Source organism: Pongo pygmaeus, chromosome 5 (assembly GCF_028885625.2).
Source record: "Pongo pygmaeus isolate AG05252 chromosome 5, NHGRI_mPonPyg2-v2.0_pri, whole genome shotgun sequence".
Lineage (NCBI taxonomy): Eukaryota > Metazoa > Chordata > Mammalia > Primates > Hominidae > Pongo > Pongo pygmaeus.
In genome coordinates this window covers 73,095,954-73,119,829 of record NC_072378.2, presented here as the reverse complement: position 1 = coordinate 73,119,829, position 23,876 = coordinate 73,095,954, and the positions used below count along the sequence as shown (strand labels likewise).

The 23,876-nt window shown below is 38.9% G+C and overlaps 1 protein-coding gene across 6 annotated transcripts in view; it reads right to left on the bottom strand.

The window, feature by feature from the left end:
* Positions 1-23,876, bottom strand: part of CD109 (CD109 molecule) — a 395,831-nt gene that overhangs the window by 333,200 nt on the left and 38,755 nt on the right. For all 6 annotated transcript variants that reach the window (XM_063666328.1, XM_063666326.1, XM_063666327.1 and 3 more), the window contains exons 5-6: positions 22,311-22,436; positions 2,118-2,157 (exon numbers count right to left, since the gene is read on the bottom strand). Coding sequence is in view for 5 of the 6 variants with exons in the window: in XM_063666326.1 (XP_063522396.1) it covers positions 2,118-2,157; positions 22,311-22,436 (166 nt within the window). In the remaining variant the exon portion in view is untranslated. The remainder of the gene's footprint in view (positions 1-2,117; positions 2,158-22,310; positions 22,437-23,876) is intronic.

Genomic DNA, 23,876 nt, shown 5'->3' with positions numbered 1-23,876 from the left:
CTATTTGAACTTAAATTTATTAGAATCCAAATACATATTAAGACAGATGAAAAGCCCTTTGTTTCACCCAAAACTAGAAATCCCTAGTTTGGTCAGCTTTATATAATTAAGGTATGAGGCTGGGAGCAGTGGCTCACGCCTGTAATTCTAGAACTTGGGAGGCAGAGACAGGTGGATCACCTGAGGTCAGGAGTTCAAGACCAGCCTGGCCAGCATGGTGAATACTGTTCCTACTAAAAATACAAAAATTGTTGGGCATGGTGGTGCATGCCTGTAATCCCAGCTACTCAGGAGGCTGAGGCAGGAGAATCACTTGAACCCAGGAGGCAGTGGTTGCAGTGACCCGAGATCATGCCACTGCACTCCAGCCTGAGTGACACAGTGAGACTCTGTCTCAAAAAATAATAATAATAATTAAGGTATAAACTATTTTATAAGTACTAATACTATAATTGATATAAAGCACTCCACCAGAGTAAAAATTGTGTGTTTCTTTATAGTCTATAAAACTTTTTTTCTATAGTTCTCTAACCAAAGAAACAGGCCACTCTCATAACAAGGCACCTCACCATTCAACTAACATAAGAGAAATATCAAAAAAGCCAAATGGTCAACAATATAGGGCAGACCTTCAGCTCCAATCAAGGCTAACAGCCCTGAATGTACCAAGACACTCCTAGACTCTAGATCAGTCTAGGACAGGGAGACCAAAAAGTCACGTGAGTCAACTATGACCCCGCCCCCGCAATCCCCACCACCAAGAAAATCCAAATGCCTCTTCCTCAAACATCATAGGATTGCAATCAATTCCCCACCTCCACTATACCTCATTCAACAACATACAACCACCCAGCATACCACTACAATGAGATATAAAGATAGCCTATAGAAATGTTGGTCCCCTATGACTTATTCTTCTAGATCAGGGCTGTCTAAAAGACATAAAATGGGAGCCATATGTGTAATTTTTCATTTCTAGTAGCCAAATTTTAAAAGTAAAAATAAGCAGGTGAAATTAATTTTTATATTTTACTTAACCCTATATATCTAAAATATTATCGTTTCAACAAATAATCAAAATTTAAAAATGGTTATTAATGAACTATTTTTCTTTCTTTCATTTTTCTTGTACTAAGTCTTTGACATCTGGTGTCTCCATTCGGACTAGCCACATTTGAAGTGCTCAACAGCCACACATGGCAAGTGGCCCCGCTACTGGAGAGCACAGTTACAGATCAGAGTTCAGCAAACTATGACCAGCATGAACCAAGAACATTTTTTACAATTTTTAACTGGTTGAAAAAAAATCAAAAGAAGAACAATATTTCATGACATACGAAAATTATATGAAATTCAAATTTTCATGCCCATAAAATAAAGTTTATTGCACCACAGCAACATTCATGTACATATTATCTTTGGCTGCTCTCATGCTACCAAGGCAAAATTGAGTAGTAACGACAGAGACATATGGCCCACAGAGCCTGAGGTATTACTACCTATATATTATAAATTCTACTGCCTAAATAAAACCCAATCTCAAAAAGAAGCTCAAATCAAATGAAAAACTGCATGTGCAACCTCGAAATAACTATTCAAATTATAACTAATACTAAGATCCTATGCTTTCAGTCTCATCTCTCATTCCTCTCCATTCATCAACAAAATAGATGGGTCCAACTGTTTTTATCTATGGGTTTCTAACAGATATTGTAAGTATGGCACCTGCAAGAAGAGGATTTACCTGAGAAACAGACCATCTTTACCAATGCCAATCAAATGAAAAATATGGAAGAGAATTTGTTAAGTATTTTTAAGTGCAACATTTTAAATATTTTTTGATCACAACAAAGTAGAAAAATAGAAAAATCATGTTGTGGATAAGAAAAAGACTAGCACAATACAACTATAGGTGATTTTTTTCTACTTTTTTCTGTATAATGAGATTTTAGAATTTTTACAAGGAAAAAAAATATGGTTAGGCCTTTAAAAAAACACCAGAATTTTAACTCCATTGAGATTTTTACTTCAAATAATACATCTCTTAAAAATTTCTCTAATCTCTGCTGAAAGTAACAAATGTTTTTTTCTTCCAAAATAGATTGAGGAACTCTTACCATATTCTGAAACCTGAAATGATTGATAATATGTCTGGTCCTATTGGGCAGGGGAGAAAAAAAGACAAGAAAGTATATGAGTTCTTATTTATTTTGCTTGCTTGCTTACTTGCATAAAACAATTTAGAAAATTAATTTTTAAATTACATTTATAATGATGCAATGAACAAACCTGTTTATTTTCATTTATGGAAGTGTATTTGTAGACAACTGCAACATGAAGCCTGTAAAATTTCATGAATTTTTCTTGCCAACCCGTTAGCATAAAATGGTGACCTATCTCTATAATTCATTGCGGGTCATTTAAACATACTGCTTAATCTGACTTCCATTATTTGTGAAATAAGAACTAGATTAAACTAGATAATTCAGGAATTTATGAAGCAAAGATAACACAGGTCAAACTAAAAAATAACTGCAGATTTGTTTTGGATATCATTATCAAAAATTAATGGAGAAAATGAAGTTACACATAACTCAAATACTTGTAAATAATTAAGGGTGCAAAATCTTCATGGAACAACGTGCTTCACTTTTCCAATTCCTTGAATTATTTTCTACTGTAATCCTTAAATCAATACATCCTATGTGGTTATAATAGATACTGTTATTTATTTCCTTTTCCACAATCAACAAGAAAACGTGGGCTATTATCGTATCATTTATTTAACTCTTCATATTTCTTTTTGTTTTTGTTTTTGTTTTTTCAGACAGGGTCTCGCTTTGTCATCCAGGCTGGAGTGTAGTGGTACAAACACAGCTCACTGAAGCCTCAACCTCCTGGACTCAAGCGATTCTCCTGCCTCAGCCCGCCAACTAGCTGGGACCACAGGGGCAAGTCACCATGCCCAACTAATTTTTTTTTTTTTAAGTAGAACGGGATTTTGCCATGTTGCCCAGGCTGGTCTCAAACTCCTGAGCTCAAACAATCACACCTCAGCCTCCCAAAGTGCTAGGATTACAGGCGTGAGCCACCATGCCCAGTCAACTCTTCATATTTCTAAATCGTTCATTCTAAATCAAGGTAGCACATTAAATAGAACCTCTCCAAATTGGCTATGTAATTCCACTAATGAAATTTGTATTGTAAATTTAATTCCCAAATTTATCAAATCAAACACAGAGATGCAGCTATAAAATAATAGCTTTTGTTAACAAATACCCTTGATTAATCTAAAATATCTGTACACCACGAAGTTATTTTTCAGTCCTAAAAGAAGGCCATAGTTCACTTCAAAATATAAAACAAATATAACCACTAACATGCTAACAAATAAATTGTGTATCAATTGGCTTCAACATTGTCATGTAAAGAGGATCCCATCTTTGGTTAGCTGTTGTTGAAAAATAAAAATTTTAAAAAAAGAAAATCTCAAAGAAATTTTGTTGTTTTGATCGATTTGTGACTTCATATTTGTGACTTCTATCTCAAATTGTTTTCATATCATATAGTAACATTATAAATTACATGTATTTGATTCATTTACAAGTTCTAACATGTCATTCTCAAAAGTCAAATCAAGAAGGTAATTTACCTATTACCTGTTTTACTAATGAACATAGGAATGCTAGTCTTTAAGTTAGTTTTTGCTTTATTACTGAGGCCAGCACAGACAAGACTATGGAATAAGTAACAATTATGATGTTTCTGTTTCTCAAGTTTCATTCATATAGCAAACATTAATTGAGTAAATACAACATGCAAAACACCATGTGAGGCTCTAAAATCACAGTCCTCAGCATTAGAGAGTCTAGTGGTGGAGACAGACATAGTCAAGAACAATAATTCAAGACTGACAGTGTCCTGGGGTTTCATGCACTGTGTTTTTGCTCTAACTCTTGCCTATTCTTGACTTATATGTACTTCCATCCCTCCTCATTTTCCATCCTTCCTCATTCTTAGCTTAAATATTACTGCTTCACTTTTTGATCATTTTTGTATCCCTCATAGTTTATCCCTTGGGGTGCCAACCTGTTATAGCACCTAGTATAAAATAAGTGCTCAATAAATGTGTGTTTGATTAAATAAAAATTATTAGCTTTTACAAATATAGGAAATCAACTTACTTATTTGAGCCTACTTTAAACAACAGCCTGAAACTAAGTTTTAGGTCATCATTTGTTTAACACATAAGTAGTTTACATTAGATTATATTTGAAATGAATTCCATCTCCCCTCTGCCTCCTACATTGCCAGTCCCTGATCAATTCTGGATTTTCCATCTTTCCATTGACCATCTCCTTCCCCTCACTCAGTCTCTAAACACTCTTGTCTTTTGTTCTCTTGGTATTCCTAATTATCTCTCTGACCCCTTCCTTGTTTCCTTTATGCATCTCTTTCTGATCCTTAAATGTTGGCCTTTCCCATGCTGAGCCCTCTTCTCACTCTTCAGGCTCTCATCAGCTCTCAGGGTTTTAACTGCCATTCCTAGAATAAAGACACCTAAATCCTTATCTCTATCCCAGATTGAGACTCAAATCCACCTGCCAGACATCTCCACCTGAATTTCTGACAGAATGTCCTGGATTTATTGATCTGGATTTAGCCTCTTTCAAACAGCTTTTCTTGATTGCCCTCTCCCCATGGTGGGTTAGATACCCCTTCTCTCCTATAATATCCTGACTATAACTCAATCATCTTGCCTAACACAATATATGATAATCATTTGCTTTGTGTACACCTCCTGTAAGAGACTATGAAATCCTTGAGAGCACAGAACCTAGTAAAGCATGCCTTCAACGTTTGTTGAATAAACATAAGTATAAATGAATAAATGAGTCAATTCTTGCCCCCAGTCTGGTTCTTACAGTGCTCAACAGATCAGCCTCAGTTATCAGGCAGCATCTCCTGCAACACATTAAAATAATCTTATCTTGAGAAGGATCAAACAACCCTGAAGAGGCAAATGACCCATAGAGTAACCTTAACTCTGCCCTTTACGTGGAAGGAACATGAATGCCCCAAGGAGTGAATGCATCCAGCCATCATAGAAAACCGAAGAACATGAAGGAAGAAAAGTATTTCTTTTCACTGACATTTTAAATTGTTCCAATAAATCTAGAAAACATTTTGGAAGTGAGTGCTGACAGTATGCTTTCTACTACACAATGTCTTCCCAAGGTGCTCATAAGTGGTAAAATGCAAATCAACAAATAAATTATTTTACTGTCCAAGGGATTTGAAAAGTAGAAATTAGTTTTGTAATGTCCAGTGTATTGTCCATTAGGCAAACAGGCCATACAACTTTTCAGAATTAATTCAGTTATTTTAATGAGATATATAATCAAGTACAAAAGATACTGAAATATTTAAATAATAATTCAGAGAATTAATAGCCATTTATGCCATATATAACCACAAAAACACTGATACTGAGTACTTTCGTTAATCTAGAACAGGGATCTGCAAACTTTTCCTGTAAAGAGCGGGATAGTAAATATTTTAGGCTTTGTAGGCCATATGGTCTCTGTCCCAACTACTTAACAATGCTGTTGCAGTGCAAATGTAGCCAGAGACAATTTGTAAACAAACGAGCACGACTATGTTCCAATAAATCTTTATTTACAAAAACAGGTGTCAGGCTACATTTGGTTTTTCTGCCCGGGTTTGCTAACCTCTAGTTTAAAAAAAGGAATAAAATGTATTTCCAAATTGTTCTGTGTTCATTCTAGGTGAACTAAACTAAATTTGACTAAACTTTACTGAAAACATGGAGCAAAAAAATGCAGTCCTTTTGTAGGAAGTCCAAGCTTCTCTTATGAAACAATTTTCCTTCAGTTTCAAAATAATTTTATCTGTTTCAAAATGAGTATTTGTGTTAACTGTAGTTCATCAAATACAGTTTATACTCATTCACTCTGCCAGCAACTGGAAAAAAGGCTAACCTGAAGGCTTAAATACTTGGGCAGCATGTCTTTTAAGCAAACACCTCCCCAGGCAAGAGAAGCATAACTCATGTCTCCTGAGCTCTTCTTTCCCCAATATGGTCACTGTTCCATGGGGAAAACTCTCTCTTAAAAACCTGCTCCAAAGCACATCCAGTAGAAACTCTCTGTTTCTACTGGATGTAAGCCTGCCTTGATTAGATTTTCTAAACAACTTCTAAAGCAGAAGTAGAAAATAAGAGTCAGCAGGTATTCTTAGCAACCTCTGTAATTTCTCTACCTCTTGTCCCTGAGTCAATAATTCATTGTGAGGGTGTATGTTACAGAAATTAGACAAATGAAGTGGGAAAGAGAAAACACATTATTTTTACCACTCTTTTAAGAAGTATGCTATGACTAGAATACAAATTGAGACATGTGAATTACTACAACCATCTATTCCAGTTACAGAATTTTTCTTCCCTAACCATGATGCCATCCAACTCTTGAGTTTCTATTTTTAACAGATTTGAAGAAATATAGCATATTACGTGACCATTAAAAAATATATTTTAAAATGCAGGTCAGTTTCTTTCAACTCTTGCTTCTGGAGTAAAAAGCAATGCCAGAATCAAAACTAAGGTGCTGGTTGGATTATTTCTGTTTGTTCATTATGTTCTTTTATGGTCATTTCAATTCCCTAACAGTTTGTTTTAGCACTACTCTCCAGTGTCTGGATGTACCTTTTACTTTAAGAAAGGCACTGAATTTGTTAAATCTGCACATAACGGGAGGTTAAAAGGGAACTATTTCAGACTCAGTTTTGCGTTTGGCCCCCAAGACAACAGATGTCAACTATGTCCACCTTCCACAGGTGAAGGATGCAGGACTTGCAAAGGAGGTTTCCAAAAACTGGTTTTGTAACTCTTAACCTGTCACCAAGGTGGAAAGGTCAAGATAAAAATAAAACTGGAAGGGAATTTCAGGAGAGAGCTTTCGATGAGCTAGGAGTGGCACTCACCACACCCTGGGGCATCAGGTAGAGCTGCTTGGCCCTCGTTTCAAGCCTTGGGAAAGGGGCTTCCATAGACAATGCAAACAACTAGGTATGTGTCCCTGGGGGCATCCTCAAGCTGTCAGTGAGCAGGCTGTTGACATACCTGAATACTCTAAAGGGTATAATATTTGTGCTGGCAGTGGAGCTAAGAGTGTGCTATGCTAGGAGTGGTCTGCATCTCCTGAATGTTGAGGATCAGAGAAAGCACGAGCATTTTCCCTCAACTAGATATGCCAAAAGAGCAAGTCAGCATGGGACTGTTTTCTATCCTGATCAAAACAGCCTTAGTAGGAATAAGGCAAGCCCTGAGAAGAGGGAAGCTGAGGTGTGTGATCTAGATGCCCAGGAGCTAAAGATGGAGTTATGAGCTGCCATTTGGAGGAGACAGATTCAAAAGCATCCAGGGTACTTTGGATGAAAGACCTCCCCACAATCTTAAGGGTCCTCCTAGGAATACAGAAAGGAGTTCTAAAAAGGAAAAATGTTAGTTTTAAATGCCATCTTAGCCCAGAGAGGTCTCATGCAGATGACAACAGTATTACATTGAACCATATTAAATTGCCATTTTTGCAGGACAAATATTAGCAAGTTCACATGACCCATCCTTATATATCAGATGAGAATTTTGTTACCCCTCACTTCTCTTTCCTCCACCCAATTCAGTCTGGAGGAGTCAAAGGCAGCCTAGTGAGTTGGAGGCAGGCATCCAGACCAAAGAAGACCCAAGCTGGAGAAGGGAGCATTTTATTTTATTAGACTGGACATATTAATTACTGAATGTAGACTGTTTGTGTGTATGAAAGTAACCGAACATGACAGGACCTTTTGTTGCCAAAGAGTAACCATAAAAATGATGAGATTTTCCCTACATTTTATCAAGGAGTAGGGAAGAATTAGTCCCAAAGAACAGGACAAAATGGCACAAAAATAATGTGCTTTTTTTACTTCACCTATCAAGTAATAAATGTTCAACCTCACAGTTACACATAAATAACTGGGCATGAATATGTTAAGTAAGGATAGGAATACCATAATATAAATGAAATTATATTGCTGCTGCCTCCACCAGATAATCATATTAATTCTCTCCTTCTTAGGAACAGAAGTTGTAGACTATTATATAATTAGCCTACATTACATAGCTATATTATGTATAGCTATTTATGCGCTTTATTGCCCTTGAAATCTGGATTCTGCCTCTCCCGTTTCACTGGCCCCAGGAGATGCTCGGTATGCCACGTTGTTTTCCTCTAACCGCCTGTCACCTTTCTCAGGCCTCACTCCCTTTGAGGCCTCTGCAGCACCTGGAAAGCCACTCTCTCTGAATCTCTTCCCCTCTGCTCTGTGCCTGAACTTGCTTGCTTTTCTCTTCCCAAAACTGGGTGTTCTTTCTCTATTGCTTTGGATGGCTTCTCTGCTTTGCTCCTAAATGTGATTTCTGATGGCTCAGTCCAAATACATCTAGCTCATACCACTCACCCAAACCGAGCTTCCATCCCTAACTTCCCTAGAACTGATATGGGTGATTCTCCCAAAGACCCAGCTTGAAATTCCCAGGCACCTTTTGCTCCTCTTTCTTCTCTGCCCCAATCGAAATCTAGTCACTAGCCCTAATGATTCTGCCTTTAAGTGTCTCTTGAATTCATCCATTCCTCTTTAATTTTTTCTGCTCTCTTACTGCAGTCCCCTATTACCTTTGAACTTACTAACACTGAAGGTATTTGATTATAAGCTAACATTGAAGGTATTCTTATATTTGTTAAGCAATAATACTAACCCCTGGTAGTCTCCTGGACTTTAGTTTCTCTCCCTCTAATCACCCTACATGCTGCCACCAAAGTGATCTACCTAAAACACAACTTTAATCATGTCATACTTTTACATAGAAACTTTCTACTAAAGCAATAAGAAGACAACACATACTGATGATTTTTGTTTGTTTGGAAGTTTACCATAAGGGTGTCATACTTTCTACACTATCATGTTTGGATGTTTTTACCTTACTCATGCATTACTTTTATAACAAGAGGAAAATTATGAAGGTATGATCCTATAACTTTCATAATTTGAGAGACCCATTCACACACATTTTGTTTCCTTTGTCCTCAGAAGTCCTATATTGAAATTTGCATCACTGATTGAAATTCAAAGTAAAATACACGAAAGTTTTTAGAGCTGCCTGCTGTCTACAAAATGAAATATAAAACTTCAGCCTGATAGCCAATATCCTCCACAGCTCGGCCCACAAACTTCCCCACCTTTCTCTTCAACTACTACTCTCTACAAGCCCTCCATTCCAGCCAGTGCCTGCTCCCAGCCCCACAGCCCTGTCAGCCAGCTCAGAGCCCACCACTTCCCATCCAAGTCCTACAGTCCCCTCCAGCCCTATCTTGGACTTGTAAAGCTGTGAAGATCCTTAAAAATCCCTTGATCCAAATCCCTTATTTTACAGCTGAGGAAACAGAGACCCACAGCTGAAATGCCATGCCCACCATCACTTGACTAGAGCACAGTACCCAGGTCTTAGGACTCCTAAACTAATGCTCTTTGCATTTGTTACACGAAGCTTTTCTGATTGTAAGCTCCTTGAAAGCCGGGTCTGTGTCTTATCACCCTTAGATGTGTACTGACTGGTGTTTCTTCCCACCCTTACATACAACAGAAAAGCTTCATATTTTTAGCTTTATTCTGATCCCTACTAACCTGACTGCCTAAACCTATTGCCTCCATAACAGCAATCATGTAATATCCTATTTTTCCCCTCTTTTATTTTTACCATAAAATTGGGAGACCTTAAAAATAAAAAAGAAATCACAATGGAAATATCATCCTGTAAAAGTGTCAGTTGATGTACACTGACCTACTTAGAGGAATGACAGAGTCAATAGGGTTTGCAAAATGAGAGAAAATGTTTATTAATGTTTACATCATCCTTTCCTTCGCTTTCCTGTTTAGAGTCTAAACACCTGTGGTCTAAACTGTAGTTGCAACATATTTCTCTATGGGGTTCAACCCAAACTCAGCATCAGAATCAGCTGTGGTGGGTTTAATAAATAGAGATGTCCAGTTCCTACCCCAGAGCTACTGAATCAGAATTACCAGGGCTAAGGCCCAAACACAACAAATGCATTCATTCATCCATTCCTTCAAGAGATATTCATTGCGCCTGAGTGGCAGGTGTAATGGGAATACAACCCTGCACGGACCTGCTGATCTAGTGGAAAGAAGGATATTTATCAAATAACCACATACGTGAGTATATATTACGAATTATGATAAAAGCTGTGAATTAACATTTACAGACAGTTATGAAATCTGGAGATGAGACGGGAAAAACAGAGTCAGATCAGGTAAGACCCTGTGTAGGCCATGGTAAAACATCTGAATTTTGTTCTGAGGCCAGTGGAAAGTCTTTCGACAGTTTTAAGCTGGGGAATAACATGATCCAACTAATGTTTAGATGATTTTTATTGCTGCGTAGAGAATTGGTTGCAAAGGGGAAAAAAACTAAATGCAGAGAGATTAAGACACTGTAATATCTAGGAACAATATAATAGTGGCTTGGACAAAGGAGGGAGAGGTGGAAATAGAGAAGTAGGTGGATCTGAAATACATTTAAGGTTGAGGCAGGCAGATCGCTTGAGCTAAGGAGTTAGAGACCAGCCTGGGCAACATGGTGAAACCCCATCTCTACAAAAAATACAAAAATTAGCCGGGCATGGTGGCACACACCTGTACTCCCAGCTACTCGGGAGATGGAGGCAGGAAGATCACTTGAACTCGAGAGGTGGAGGTTGCAGTGAGCTGAGATTGCCTGGGTGACAGAGCAAGACTCTGTCTCAGGGTAAAAAAAAAAAAAGAAAGAAATATATTTAAGGGCAAAAGCTGTGGGAATTGGTGAAGGTCTGAATATGGGTGGTCAGGCAGCATGAGGTGTCAAGAACTCTAAGGTTACCAGCCTGCACAGCTGAATGGATAGAGCAATTAAATAAGATACGAAATGCTGCAGAAGAGCCAGGTGTGGTGGGGAAAGATTGTTAAAAATGATACTGGACATGAAGAGTTTGGGATGCTTTGAAACATCCAAATACAGATGCTGAATAGGTAGATAGTTTTAAAGGTCTAGAACTCAGAGGTATAGGTTCTCTCAGAGAGGCCAATTTGAGAGTCATTGGTGTATAGATGGAAACTGAAACCACGTCTTCGGGTGAACTTCCCTAGAGTGAGAAATGAAAGGAACTTAAAACCAAACTTGCAATGTGCCAATACGTAATAGAGAGTAAATGACAAAAGTGACCAAGAAGAAGAATCCAAACAAGTAGAAAGAAATCTCAGAGCCAAACTGGAGTGAGTTGGGAAAATGGAGGCAGAGAGATCAGACAACATTTTTTTTAGAAGACTGGCTAGAATGGGAATGTGAAGTCACTGAAGAGGAAGTACAGTTAAAGTACAGTACTTCTCTATATTTTTTGTTTTTTCAATGAGAAAGAATTAAACATATTAGATTTTATAAAAAGATCCAAGACAGAAAGAGATCCAGTTTGAAGACTGAGAAGAAAGAGACTGTCAACACTGCAAGTTTTCTGACAAAGTAGAGGAAGAAAGAAGCCAAGGCAGAAATCGGGATATTGGTCTTAGATATGAATAGGACCTTTCCCCTAAAAAGAAGAGAATAAGCATGAGATGGGCACAGGCAACACATGCAAATCTGGCAGAAAAAGTGAAAGAAATTCCCATCTGATGACTGTGTTCTCTGTGAAGTGGAAAGGAAGATAATCTACTGAGTGTGAGGAGGGAGGAATCAGAACCTCCCCAGGAGACAGTTTTTTTCCTGAATCCCTTCTCTCATTAGAAAGGATTACAAATATTCTGGTTCTTATCAAGGCTGGAACTAAACACCTGAAGAACTGAAGCTGGTCTATACCTGACAGTCACTCATAGTGACAGGACTTGGGAATAACGGTTCTAACCAATGACCAAGACATAGACCATACAAGCCTCCAGTTAGCAGAATAGTGGCCAGGTATCCAGGTATCACAAGCACATTCATACTCCTAAAACAGTGTTACCATCTGCAGTACGAATACATTATGCAGTACAAGGGACAAACTTGTTTCCTTGGTGTTAAAAAAAAAAAAAGTACTAACTAGAAACATATGCCCTTTAAAAACAAACAATAAACAAAAACCACCCATTTAACCCTCTCTGTTCCTACTCAAAGTAGAAGGAACTATGGTTTTTAAAGACATGTAACATGACCACCTTTCTTGGGCACCTATCTCAAGCAAGGGAGCAAAAGCAGCAGCATAGCTACAGCTTCGTACTGAATAGGAAAGTTATCCTTGAGGGAAATAACTCCATTTCTTGCTCTTTCTCCCTTTCCTCACTCCACCCAGGGACTTGGTACTCATTTCAGTGTCCCCTTCCCCCTCACCCAGGGCTGCCACCACTGGTCAGAGCCCAGTGAGTTATCATTTTCCAAAACTCCCTCTATGCCACTGAAAATAAAGCATCATATAGAACGATACACACATACCACACAAACGTCAAATTCTTGCTTTTATATTGTACTATAATAACATAAGATATAACCACTGGGTGCACTGCATTAAGATAATATAGGGCCTCTTTGTGCTATCTTTGCAACTTTCTGTGAATCTACCTAAAGGTAGACAGTTATTTTAAAAATTAATCTTCTTGGCTGAGCACAGTGGCTTATGCCTATAATCCCAGCCCTTTGGAAGGCAGAGGCGGGCGGATCACTCGAGGTCAGAAGTTCAAGACCAGCCTGGCCAATGTGGTGAAACCTTGTCTCTACTAAAAATACAAAAATTTAGCCAGGCATGGTGGTGGGTGCCTGTAATCCCAGTTACTCGGGAGGCTGAGGCAGGTGAATCGCTTGAACCTGGGAGGCGGAGGTTGCAGTGAGCCAAGATCGTGCCACTGCACTCCAGCCTGGGTGACAGAGCAGGACTCTGTCTCAAAAACAAACAAACAACAAAAAATTAATCTTTGCACACCTCATATGACCAAGGTTATAGAGGCTGTGAGGTGACAGCAGCCTAATCCTTAATAGTATATTAATGGATATTAAATAGATGAACCAAGTAACCTACATGCTGGACTCAAATCTTCAATCTAAACACATGGCTGCTGTGGTCAGAATCTGTGAGACGTTGGGAACAATCCAACGTGCAAACAAGGTGATCCCGTGGCATCCACAAGTCATATAAAAGAAGTAGGTGTCTTCTCCACCAATGCATACAGCAAGCCCTGTTGACATCTAAATTCAACCTTCAAGGAGGCCATATTAAAACAGCAATTGCTGGCCAGGCATGGTGACTCATGCCTGTAATCCCAGCACTTTGGGAGGCCAGGGTGGGCGATCACCTGAGGTCAAGAGTTCAAGACCAGCCTGGCCAATATGGTGAAACCCTGTCTCTACTAAAAATACAAAAATTAGCCAGGCCCATGGTGGCACATGCCTGTAATCCCAGCTACTCAGGAGGCTAAGGCAGGAGAATCACTTGAACCTGGGAGGCAGAAGTTGCAGTAAGCTGAGACGGCACCACTGCACTCCAGCCTGGGTGACAGAGCAAGACTCTGTCTCAAAAATAAATAAATAAATAAAACAGCAATTGCTGCACATATTAAATAATTTGATTTTACAGAACTGAAAGTATGAGTAAACTAGTTTCTAGTCCTGACCCTCCCACAACACACTGTGTGAGCCTAACCAGCTCATGTCACTTATCTCAGATTCTTCCTCCATAAAGTGGGGAGATGGATATAGGCGACCTCTAAGATCATCTATAGCACTGAGACCCTGTGCTATGTACTGATGATGCTACGTACTCAGACCCTCCATTTCATTGATGAACACAACATCCTAAAGTCTGGCCCCAAAGTTTTCTAACTGATGCCAAAAACATGTATCTTCAGAGAGGGGTACAGAAGACACATTTGAAAGGAGGGGTCCTCCTAGGGTGGCTTCTGGAGAGAAAGAACAAAACAAAGAACTCCTCATGAAAATTTGCATATGGGGCCTAGAAATTAAAATGCACACTGCCAAAGGACTGGCACTAGCAGATCAAATGGCTCAATAAAGACACAAGAATAATATGGCACCAAAATTATAAGTGCATTTTAGACTTTATAACAAACTAGAATATTCAGTTCTTGCCTGAGATTTTTTTTAATTTTCAAAATGAGAAAGTCCAGGGGATTAATCCAAAAGTCCTGTTTTCCATTAGCTCACAGGTTCATCAAATACAGCAACCATATATATTCTCAAAATGAAAATATACAAAGATATTTCTACTAAGTTGCAAGATCATATAGCAGAATGAGACTAGAAGTCAAAGAACATCACAAAGGATAATAACAGCAATCACCTAGAAGAAGCTCTATTCACTCATTCTTTCATCCCACAAGCATGAATGAGTTCCCATAACAGGTCAGATATTATATTAGACAGAATAAATATGAAAATTAATAAAATAGAATTCCTGTCTTCAAGGAGTTCACAGTTTAAGAAATGAGGCAGACATTTTTTTAAATATCTGAAGATAATAATAGGTTCTGGAGATGGATGGTGGCAGATGGTTGCACCACAGTGTGAATGCACCTGATGCTACCTAACTTTTAAATTGTTAAAATGGTAAATTTTATACATATATCTTACCACAATTTTTAAAAAAGGAAAATAACACTACATTGATTAATAAATGCTATTCTAGAGGTGTTTATCGGGGCCTTTGGAAGAACGGAGGAGAAAGTGCTGAGTTCTGCCAGATGATGCTCTAAGAAATCAATATTCTAAAACCATCTCCTCCCTCCCTTTCTCACTGAACAAGGATATAAGAGTTTGAGATCCTTCCCAAAAAAAGCATTCTTCTTATAAGCAAAGACTAGCGAAAGTATTTTGGAAGCCACAACCACATTTCAGGAGAATGCCACTGTTTTCTGACCTGTCAAAGTTTTGCTCCATGCTTTCTGTTAAGTTGTCATCACAAGCCAGGCGGGTTAAGCAGATGCTACTGGTAGAGTGCTTTAGGGACAAGAACTGTCCAAACAAAGATGTGCTCTTTTGCAAAAGAAAAACAGCTCCAGAGATACTTAACAGAAGAAGCAAGCTGACCCAGGCAGACGCTGGACAAGAAGTCCAGAAAAAATAAGGAATATCCTGAAAGGTTATAAAAAGCAGTAAGGTGTTGGCAACCCTCACCAATCTAGAAAAAACAACTAACTCAAGAGAAACTAGATGTAACTGTTAGAAGCAAAGAAATAACTCAATGCAGATTGCTTCTGAGTTACATAATAATTTGATAACCCATTTCATTATACAGGGCTCCAGAAGAGTGACTTCAAGCCTTAACCCTGTTGAGTTTTCTGCTTGCTATTTCTTGTTCCCCACCTCTAACAATGGCTTAAGATTGAGACAACGGTTACAAAATTGTAGTTAGTGACAGATAGAAAAGACTATAAGATTATCAAGTTCAGTGGTTCCCAAGCTGGCTGTGCATCTGAAGCATCAGAGAAGCTGTTGTAAAGGATATACAATGTCCCAGAAATTCTGACTTAGTATGTCTAAGGTGCTGGGAAGCTCTACTGAGCTGATTACCTAGAAAGGTAAAGTAAATAGCAGAAAGTAGCACTGCTGAGGAATTCAAAGAATAAATCAGATGGCCTGTCCCCAGTTCCATACCTTGTTGACTGCCCAACACTGCCTCTCAATGGAAAAGATGTATTCTAAAGATGCCTAGCTGCGGGCATTTATCAGCACTTCTCAAAATGCGGTTCAAAAAACTAGTAGAATTTCCTGGAGTGCTTATTTAAAATTCAAACTCCTAGGTCCCATGCCAAAATTAGTAAATTGTGATCTGGGTGGGGGACCTGGACTACGCATCTTTAAACAAGCTCCCAGTCCATTGATTCTGTGGCACACTGATATTTCAGAACCAGCTGCAGCCTCAGGTGGCCATTATGGTAAACTCAAATGCCTAAGCCACTCTAGAAAGAAGAAAAGACTTCCATCTGACAATGAGGAAAGACAGCACAGGGTTGCCGTCATCAAATGACCAGGAATCTCTCAGTGACTCAGGCTCTTCTTTTGGGCTCTTGGAGGAACATGAGCACCAGTGCATGGGTCACGCAAAGACCTGGAGCACTGGGCTGCGGGCTGCACTGCTCTGGCCAGATCCCTCCTGGCTCCCAGAAGCCGGGTTCTCGGACACCAACATTAGCCTTTCTTTTAAAGAACCCCTAAAATCACCTTCTAGTAACCTCGAATATAATTTTTAAATCATAGATGCAAAAACATTCGCAACCAAATGTGGTATATTCACACAATGGAATATTATTCAGCCTTTAAAAGAGAGAAAATTCTGACATATGCTACAACATGGGTGAGCCATAATAACATTATGCTAAGAGAAAAAAGCCAGTCTCAAAAAGAGATCCTGTATGATTCTGCTGATATAAGACTAATCAACACCACAGAGATAGAAAGTACAGTGGCTGCCAGGGGCTGGGGGGTGGGAGGGAATGAAGAGTTGTTGTTTAATAGGTGTAGATTTTCAGTTTTGCAAGATGAAAAGAGTTACGGAGATGGATGGTGGTGATGAATGCACAACAATATGAATGTACTTAATACCACTGAACTGTACACTTACAAATGGTTACAATGGCAAATTTTATGTTATGTGTATTTTACTACAGAAAAAAAAATGGAGGGAAAAACCATTTGCAGGCCAGGCACAGTGGCTCATGCCTGTAATCCTAGCACTTTGGAAAGCCAAGGCAAGTGAATCACCTGAGGTCAGGAGTTCGAGCCCAGCCTGACCAACATGGTGAAACTCCATATCTACTAAAAATACAAAAATTAGCTGAACATGATGGCGCACACCTGTAATCCCAGCTACTCAGGAGGATGAGGCAGGAAAATCACTTGAACCTGCGAGGTGGAGGTTGCAATGAGCTGAGATTGCACACTGCACTCCAGACTGGTCAACAGAGTGAGACTCTTTCTCAAAAAACAAAACAAAACAAAAAAAAATGTGTAATTATTTGAGAAAACTGTCAACATCAATCACGAGACAACATACCTAGAGATAAGGTACCTAGAGAACTATACTGCGAAGAAATGAAAATACAAGGAATGTCTAACTTTTAAAACACATTATCTTCCTAAGGTGTATTTTCAAGTCAATTATTAAATCGGAACATATTCCCACACTCAACTTATAATGTACCTGAAGTATAACGGCCCTATAAAACACACTTCTATGAAAAGATGTTACAGCCAAAATATACCTCTGCCCTCTGAGGGGAGGGCTTGGTGCTCTAGACAAAGAAATGATGAAAAAGAGCTAGGCAATCAAAGTATGGCAGAGGTAGAAGACTTGGTCATATTCTCAAGAGAAGTACAATCCCCAGAGTAGCAAAGAACTATTCACACTAGAATATGTATGTCAATTAAGCACACGTATAAGTAGCACAAAAACAGCCAGGGCTCTTACTAAACTTTACTGATTTTAAGAGGTCTTAAAAATTATAATCATCAAGAGTTTCTTTGCAATTTAATTAAACTAGCATTGTAAAAAAAAAAAAAAAAAAAAAAAGTCTATGTATATATTGAGAACTTATGATGTCCCACCATCATATGCTGAGCAATGAAAGAGATAAAACATAAGATGGAAAACCAAGGTGGCAGGGTAGAGAGAACCTTGGATTTGGTGTCAAAAGGCCTGGGTTCTAATCCTAGTTTGGGAAGTTGTGGGACACTGGGCAAATCACTTAACTAATCCCCCAAAACATTTGTTTCCTTTCTTGGCCAGGCACAGTGGCTCATGCCTGTAATCCCAGCACTTTGGGAGGCCGAGTAGGGTGGATCACTTGAGGTCTGGAGTTCGAGACCACCCTGGCCAACATGATGAAACCGTCTCTACTAAAAATACAAAAATTAGCTGGGCGTGGTGGCCTGTAATCCCAGCTACTCAGGAGGCTGAGGCAGGAGAATCGCTTGAACCTGGGATGTGGAGGTTCCAGTGAGCCGAGATCACACCACGGCCCGGGCAAAAGAGCGAGACTCTGTCTCAAAAAAAAAAGAAAGAAAGAAAAAGAAGAAAACTAGAAATCCTACTAGACCAAAATAAATACTCACCATTACTATCATAAAAAACCTTGAAGGTGAAAAGCAATACAATACTTGAAGGGCAAACAATTTAGATTAATCCAGAAAGGTTAACATGGTATCATAAAGGACTTATTCACTCTTATTCTACAAACAAACATGTTATTAATACAAGTGGAGAAATGCCAAGGAGCCGTCAAGTATTGTTTTACTTAAAGGATCCTTTTCCTGACCTAGGACAAAGGGTAACTGAAGAATACCACTTTCTGATTACCTGTATAGTCATTACAAATCAAAGCTCTGATAACTCCGGTAATTCTTAAAGAGATTGTCCATCAGTGGGAATACTCATATCATTCCATATTTTTTCTACAGACAAAATGGAATTTCAAAACTCTCCCGAAGGCTGTGTATGATGGCTCACACATGTAATCCCAGCACTTTGTGAGGCCAAGGCAGAAGGATTGCTTGAGTCCAGGAGCTCAAGATCAGCCTGGGCAACATAACAAGACCCTGTCTCTATGAAAAAGAAAAAAATTTTTTTTTAATTAGGCAGGCGTAGTGGCACATACCTGTAGTCCCTGCTACTCAGGAGGCTGAGGCAGGAGGATCACTTGAGCCCAAGAGTTCGAGGCTGCAGTGAACTATGATTGTGCCACTTCACTCTAGCCTGGGTGACAGACGACAACCCTGTCTCTTACAAATTAAAAAATTTAAAAAATACTTTCTTTTTTTTTTTAGACGGAGTATCGCTCTGTCGCCCAGGCTGGAGAGCGGTGGCGCGATCTTGGCTCGCTGCAAGCTCCGCCTCCCGGGTTCACGCCATTCTCCTGCCTCAGCCACCCGAGTAGCTGGGACTACAAGCGCCCTCCACCACGCCCGGCTAATTTTTCGTATTTTTAGTAGAGACGGGGTTTCACCGTATTAGCCAAGATGGTCTCCATCTCCTGACCTCGTGATCCGCCCGCCTCGGCTTCCCAAAGTGCTGGGATTACAGGCGTGAGCCACCGCGCCCCGCCAATACTTTCTTGAAAATAAATATTTTCCTTCCCTGAGTTTTATATTGAGAATGGTGACTGCCTCCGAAAAGTAAAAATATAGCCTCTAATGGTGGGCTATTTAAATAATAAATACATTTCCTCCATGTTATTATTCACTACTAAAAGAAAAGGGGTTTAATAACAAGAAATATACAGTCCTTTAATGCTGCGCAGTAGTCAAAAACAAAAGCTAGAGACCAAGGCCACAGTTGCTTCTCATAACATTTCCTTGGTTATACTGACCCCTGGTGGTTCTAAAAGGGCTCTTTTTTTTAAGGGGCTTATTTTTTCTTAGTTGAATGCCTCAACATACCTCGAATGACGAGTACCTGACCAATATTCTTGTCTTCAAAAAGATAAAGATGCTTTATAGAATATAGAAAAGGGAAAATTGCATTTGGTTCAAGACGAATTATTGTTATATAGTTTTCACACATTCGTTTTAAGCAAATACTGCTTTCTACTTACATGCAAAAGCACTGAACTTGGTCCCAGGAACAGAGAGGTGAGCAAGACCAGAAGGTCACCAGCTTTACAAAGGCTACTGTCTATCATGGACCGCTAATTAAAAGTGACATGAGTGAATTAAGGGAAGCACACAGTACTATGGGAATGTCTGGAACAGCCAGGCCACTTTAGAGAATGCCTGCAGGTTAAAAGCAAGTAGCGAGAATAAGGAAGAAAAAACATTCTCAGCAGAGAGAACAGCATGATGAAAGGCTCTAGAATGAGACAGATGGGTGAGTTTAAGAAACTTAAGGGACATAAGATGTCTAAAGCATAGAGTTCAAGAGGAAGGGCGGCACTTCACAAGACTGAAAAGTTGGGTAAGGGTCAGATCTTGCAAATGCTTTTCATTTTTTAAGCACCTAATTTTCCTTAAGAACATTTTTTTTCTATAAAAGCAATATGACAAGCCAAGTCCACAAACCACAACATGATGAATCCTATAAATCTTTCAAAGTATAATCTCACATCTTCTGCAAAGTCTCCCTCTGTTATTCCATCCCCCTCTCTTCTGGTACTTATTCCATCCACCATTCAATGAACAAATTAATCCCTCAGCGCCTGTTATCCAGCTAAAACTGCTCTTGCTGGTCATTGTGCAGAGGTGGCGTCTGAATGGACCAACAATGGACACCTCAACCCGGGGCGGCCCACCCACAGGCTGCCAGCCACCTGTGCAGAGGCTTGCTTTAAAGACTCTGGGCATGATGGTTATTTAGCTAAGCTAATGGAATCAGAAGAACTGAAGAACACCTCAAAGGTTGGCAGAAGAGTGAAAGGAGAACAGAGCAGACCATGGGAGACAGAAGGAGCAGCTGGCCCCAAAACATCGGTGCTTGTGCTAACAATAAACCCTCTTTATCACCAAGCTGGACTGAGCACCTTACAATTCCTCTGCTATTGCACTGCCTTGTGTTTGTCTGTCCCCCTTATGTCATTTAATTTTTATCATATTGTTCATGTCACCATGACAATGACCTTTGAAAATGGAGGTCATGTGTTTACCTTCTTTGTATTCATCACAACCATAAAGTCCTTAACACATACTGGGTTGGTGGGTGGGTGGGTGGATGGAAGGATCGATGGATGGATGGATGGATGGATGGACAAAAAAAAAGTGATTCTTAAGAATTTAAGTGGGAACTGAAAATAATATTCAAACTACTTTAAACTCACAATGTGCTTCCTAATCTACACCGCCGTCATTCTCCACATGCTCCAGTAACATCAACTTCTCCCAAATCCCCAGACCATAAGGTTCTCTTCCATTTTCCCTACTCCTACACAAATTTTTCCCTATTTTCTAAGTTTCACAAATGCCTACTCTTTCCACTTTCTCTACAAGCTCAGATACAAAGGTTTAAAAATAAAAGCAAAGTACTCATAGTTTGTATACAACAATATAATTTATGCAAAAAAAAAAAAAAAAAGAATTCCACTTCCCCTAGAACTCATCACACCCTGCTCTAGGCTTCCATTTATAATGGTGGTTATTATTACACTGTTATAAGTAAGGAAATAAGCAAAGACCTCACTGCAAATTGTCCATGACTTTAATGGTTATGCATTACATTGTTCTCTAAAAGTATGAGCCCCTTTCATAATATTGCCTCAAATGTTCTTTAAAACCACATCATACATTCAGTAGAGCTTCTGCTACCTTAAAAAGAATAATATTGGTAAACACATCATACAAACACCCATAAAGATGCGGGGTGGCCATGAAGCAAATATTGAGAGTCCATTGTGCCTCCAGCACTGTTCTCATTCATACAGGTCAATTCACATACCAGTCCCACCTACTCAAGGCTCAGCAACAATGCTTAGAATAAGCTATAATTTCATGCATTTCATATTACATATCTTCCCCTTTAGATACAGAAAAAAATGATTATATCTTATATGTTTATATGTCACATAAATATAGAAAAATATAAAGGTTTACATGTTACATACTAAATGACCAATTTATATCACATAAAACAGTTAAGTCTCATTGCTTTTTAAAATTATTTCCATCCCATTGTGTTTGTGTCTCATTCATTCCAATAAATGCCCTCCATTTAGATGTATATGGCATTTAATGCCCTCCGTTTAGATTTCAGAGCTATACAAGTTGGCAGCAAGTAAAGGCAATAGGTGTAGAAGCTAGGGAAAAAGGATTGGGGAACAGCAGTAGGTGTGGCTATTTAAGTCACTGTTTCTTAAAACAAAGATAAAAGTAGGTTAATCTAATCACTCATTAGGAGTCATTATTCTAAGGCATAAAATTTGCCAAATAATAGCTATGTGTTCATTACTTAGTTTTAAAACAATACATGAAACAAATAAGTAAACGTTGTGTACTAAAATGTCAAAATGTTTTAACCTTTACACATCATATCATAGAAAAAGACAACAGTTATGAAAATTCTAATGTGTTAGAATGAAGGCTAGATAAACATCATAAATTAAAAATAAACCGTTTAAATTGTCTAAATGTTCACATTAATTTTTTTCTCTTCATTGTATAAATGACTTTGGAGATTTTCCCCCACCTGACCTAATTAAATCACTTTAACATTCCCCCAAAAAAATATATTTATACTCACATTCACTTGAACTTGAATAGACCAGTCACCAAGTATTGGATGGGAAGATAGCTGAAAAGTTTTGGAAATGACTCCAAGATCACTTTGTTGTGACAACCACTGTTGGATCAAATTTGATTTGGGGTCCTAAAATGAAAACCAGACATGTAAGTATGTAGAGGCTGCCCATGTGCATGTGTATCCTATCAGGTTAGGAACAATGCCTTGCAGCATTCCCACCCAGGTCCAGAACTTTACTCCAAAATATGGCACAAATATGGCTGGATGGCAGGATGTGAGGATGGAAAGAAGGAGACAAATTAGAGATATATTAACCTAACAAAGTTAAAAGGTCTGGAAATGTGAGAGAGGAATCTAGGATGACTGCTGGAATGGCTTGGATGAATGCTGCATGAACATTTTGGAAAACGTAGGCTCTATATTACTAAAGAAGACAAATCAAAGTTTATTCTTTTCTCATATTTCTCCTGAGTTCATCTTGATTCTGCTCCACCTTTTAATTCCTGGCACCCTGTTTCCTTCTACATGAAACACTACAACATGTACATCACCAAACCCCTGGTGGCGGCGGTGGTGGTAGTAGTGTTAAAAGAAAATGTAACTGTAGAGATAACAGGCCCCATTTATTAAAGGCTCAATATGTGTCAGGCACTCTGCCTTATCTCTAATCATTACAATTCTCCTTTAGGACATGGTTATCCTCACTTTATAGTTGAGAAAACTGATTCCTGGAGAGGGAGGTACGCATTCAAGTGACTGGCATGACTCAATATTACAGCACCAGTGCACGATGAAATTCAGAATCCAAACTTATGTCTGCCTTTTAACTCAACAGAAGCATATTGGAGAGATGTTTAAACAAGGATATACATGGAAAACACTTCACTCTTCCTATAACCTCCCAAACAACAATCCCTTCATGCAACATTTATCCAAGCCATTCCAGCAGTCATCCTAGATTCCTCTCTCACATTTCCAGACCTTTTAACTTTGTTAGGTTAATGTGTCTCTAATTTGTCTCCTTCTTTCCATCCTCACATCCAGCCACCATGTCCTATTTTCTAACTAATGCAACTAATCTTCCCCCTCTAGTCTTGCCCTCTCCAATACATCTTCCCCACTACCAACAGTGTGATCCATCTGAAACACAAATCTGAGAATGAGTTACAGTGGTTGAAATACTTGGCACAGTCCCTGGCATATAAAAAGCAGTGACTATACACTTTTTATAGTCCCTGATTATAGTATATGATGATTATACTAGACCACTAGGTACCCAGGGCTTTTGTTTGCCTACAGGAAGTCTACACTTCTTTGCCTAGTTTACAAGGCCCTTACTAATACTACTCCATCTATATTTCTAGGCTCATCTTCCTCCAAACATACAGATTTGTTTGCAGTTTATTCCCAAAAGCCCATGCGTGTAGGTCTCTGCAGCTGCTGCATGGAAATCCCTCCCTTCCTTGTCCACTGGTGAAATCAGTTTCAGCTTCTTGCCGCCTATACATGCCTCCAATAGGCAGAGGTGACTGCTTCCTGGAAAGTCCCTAGTATATCTGGAGTTTA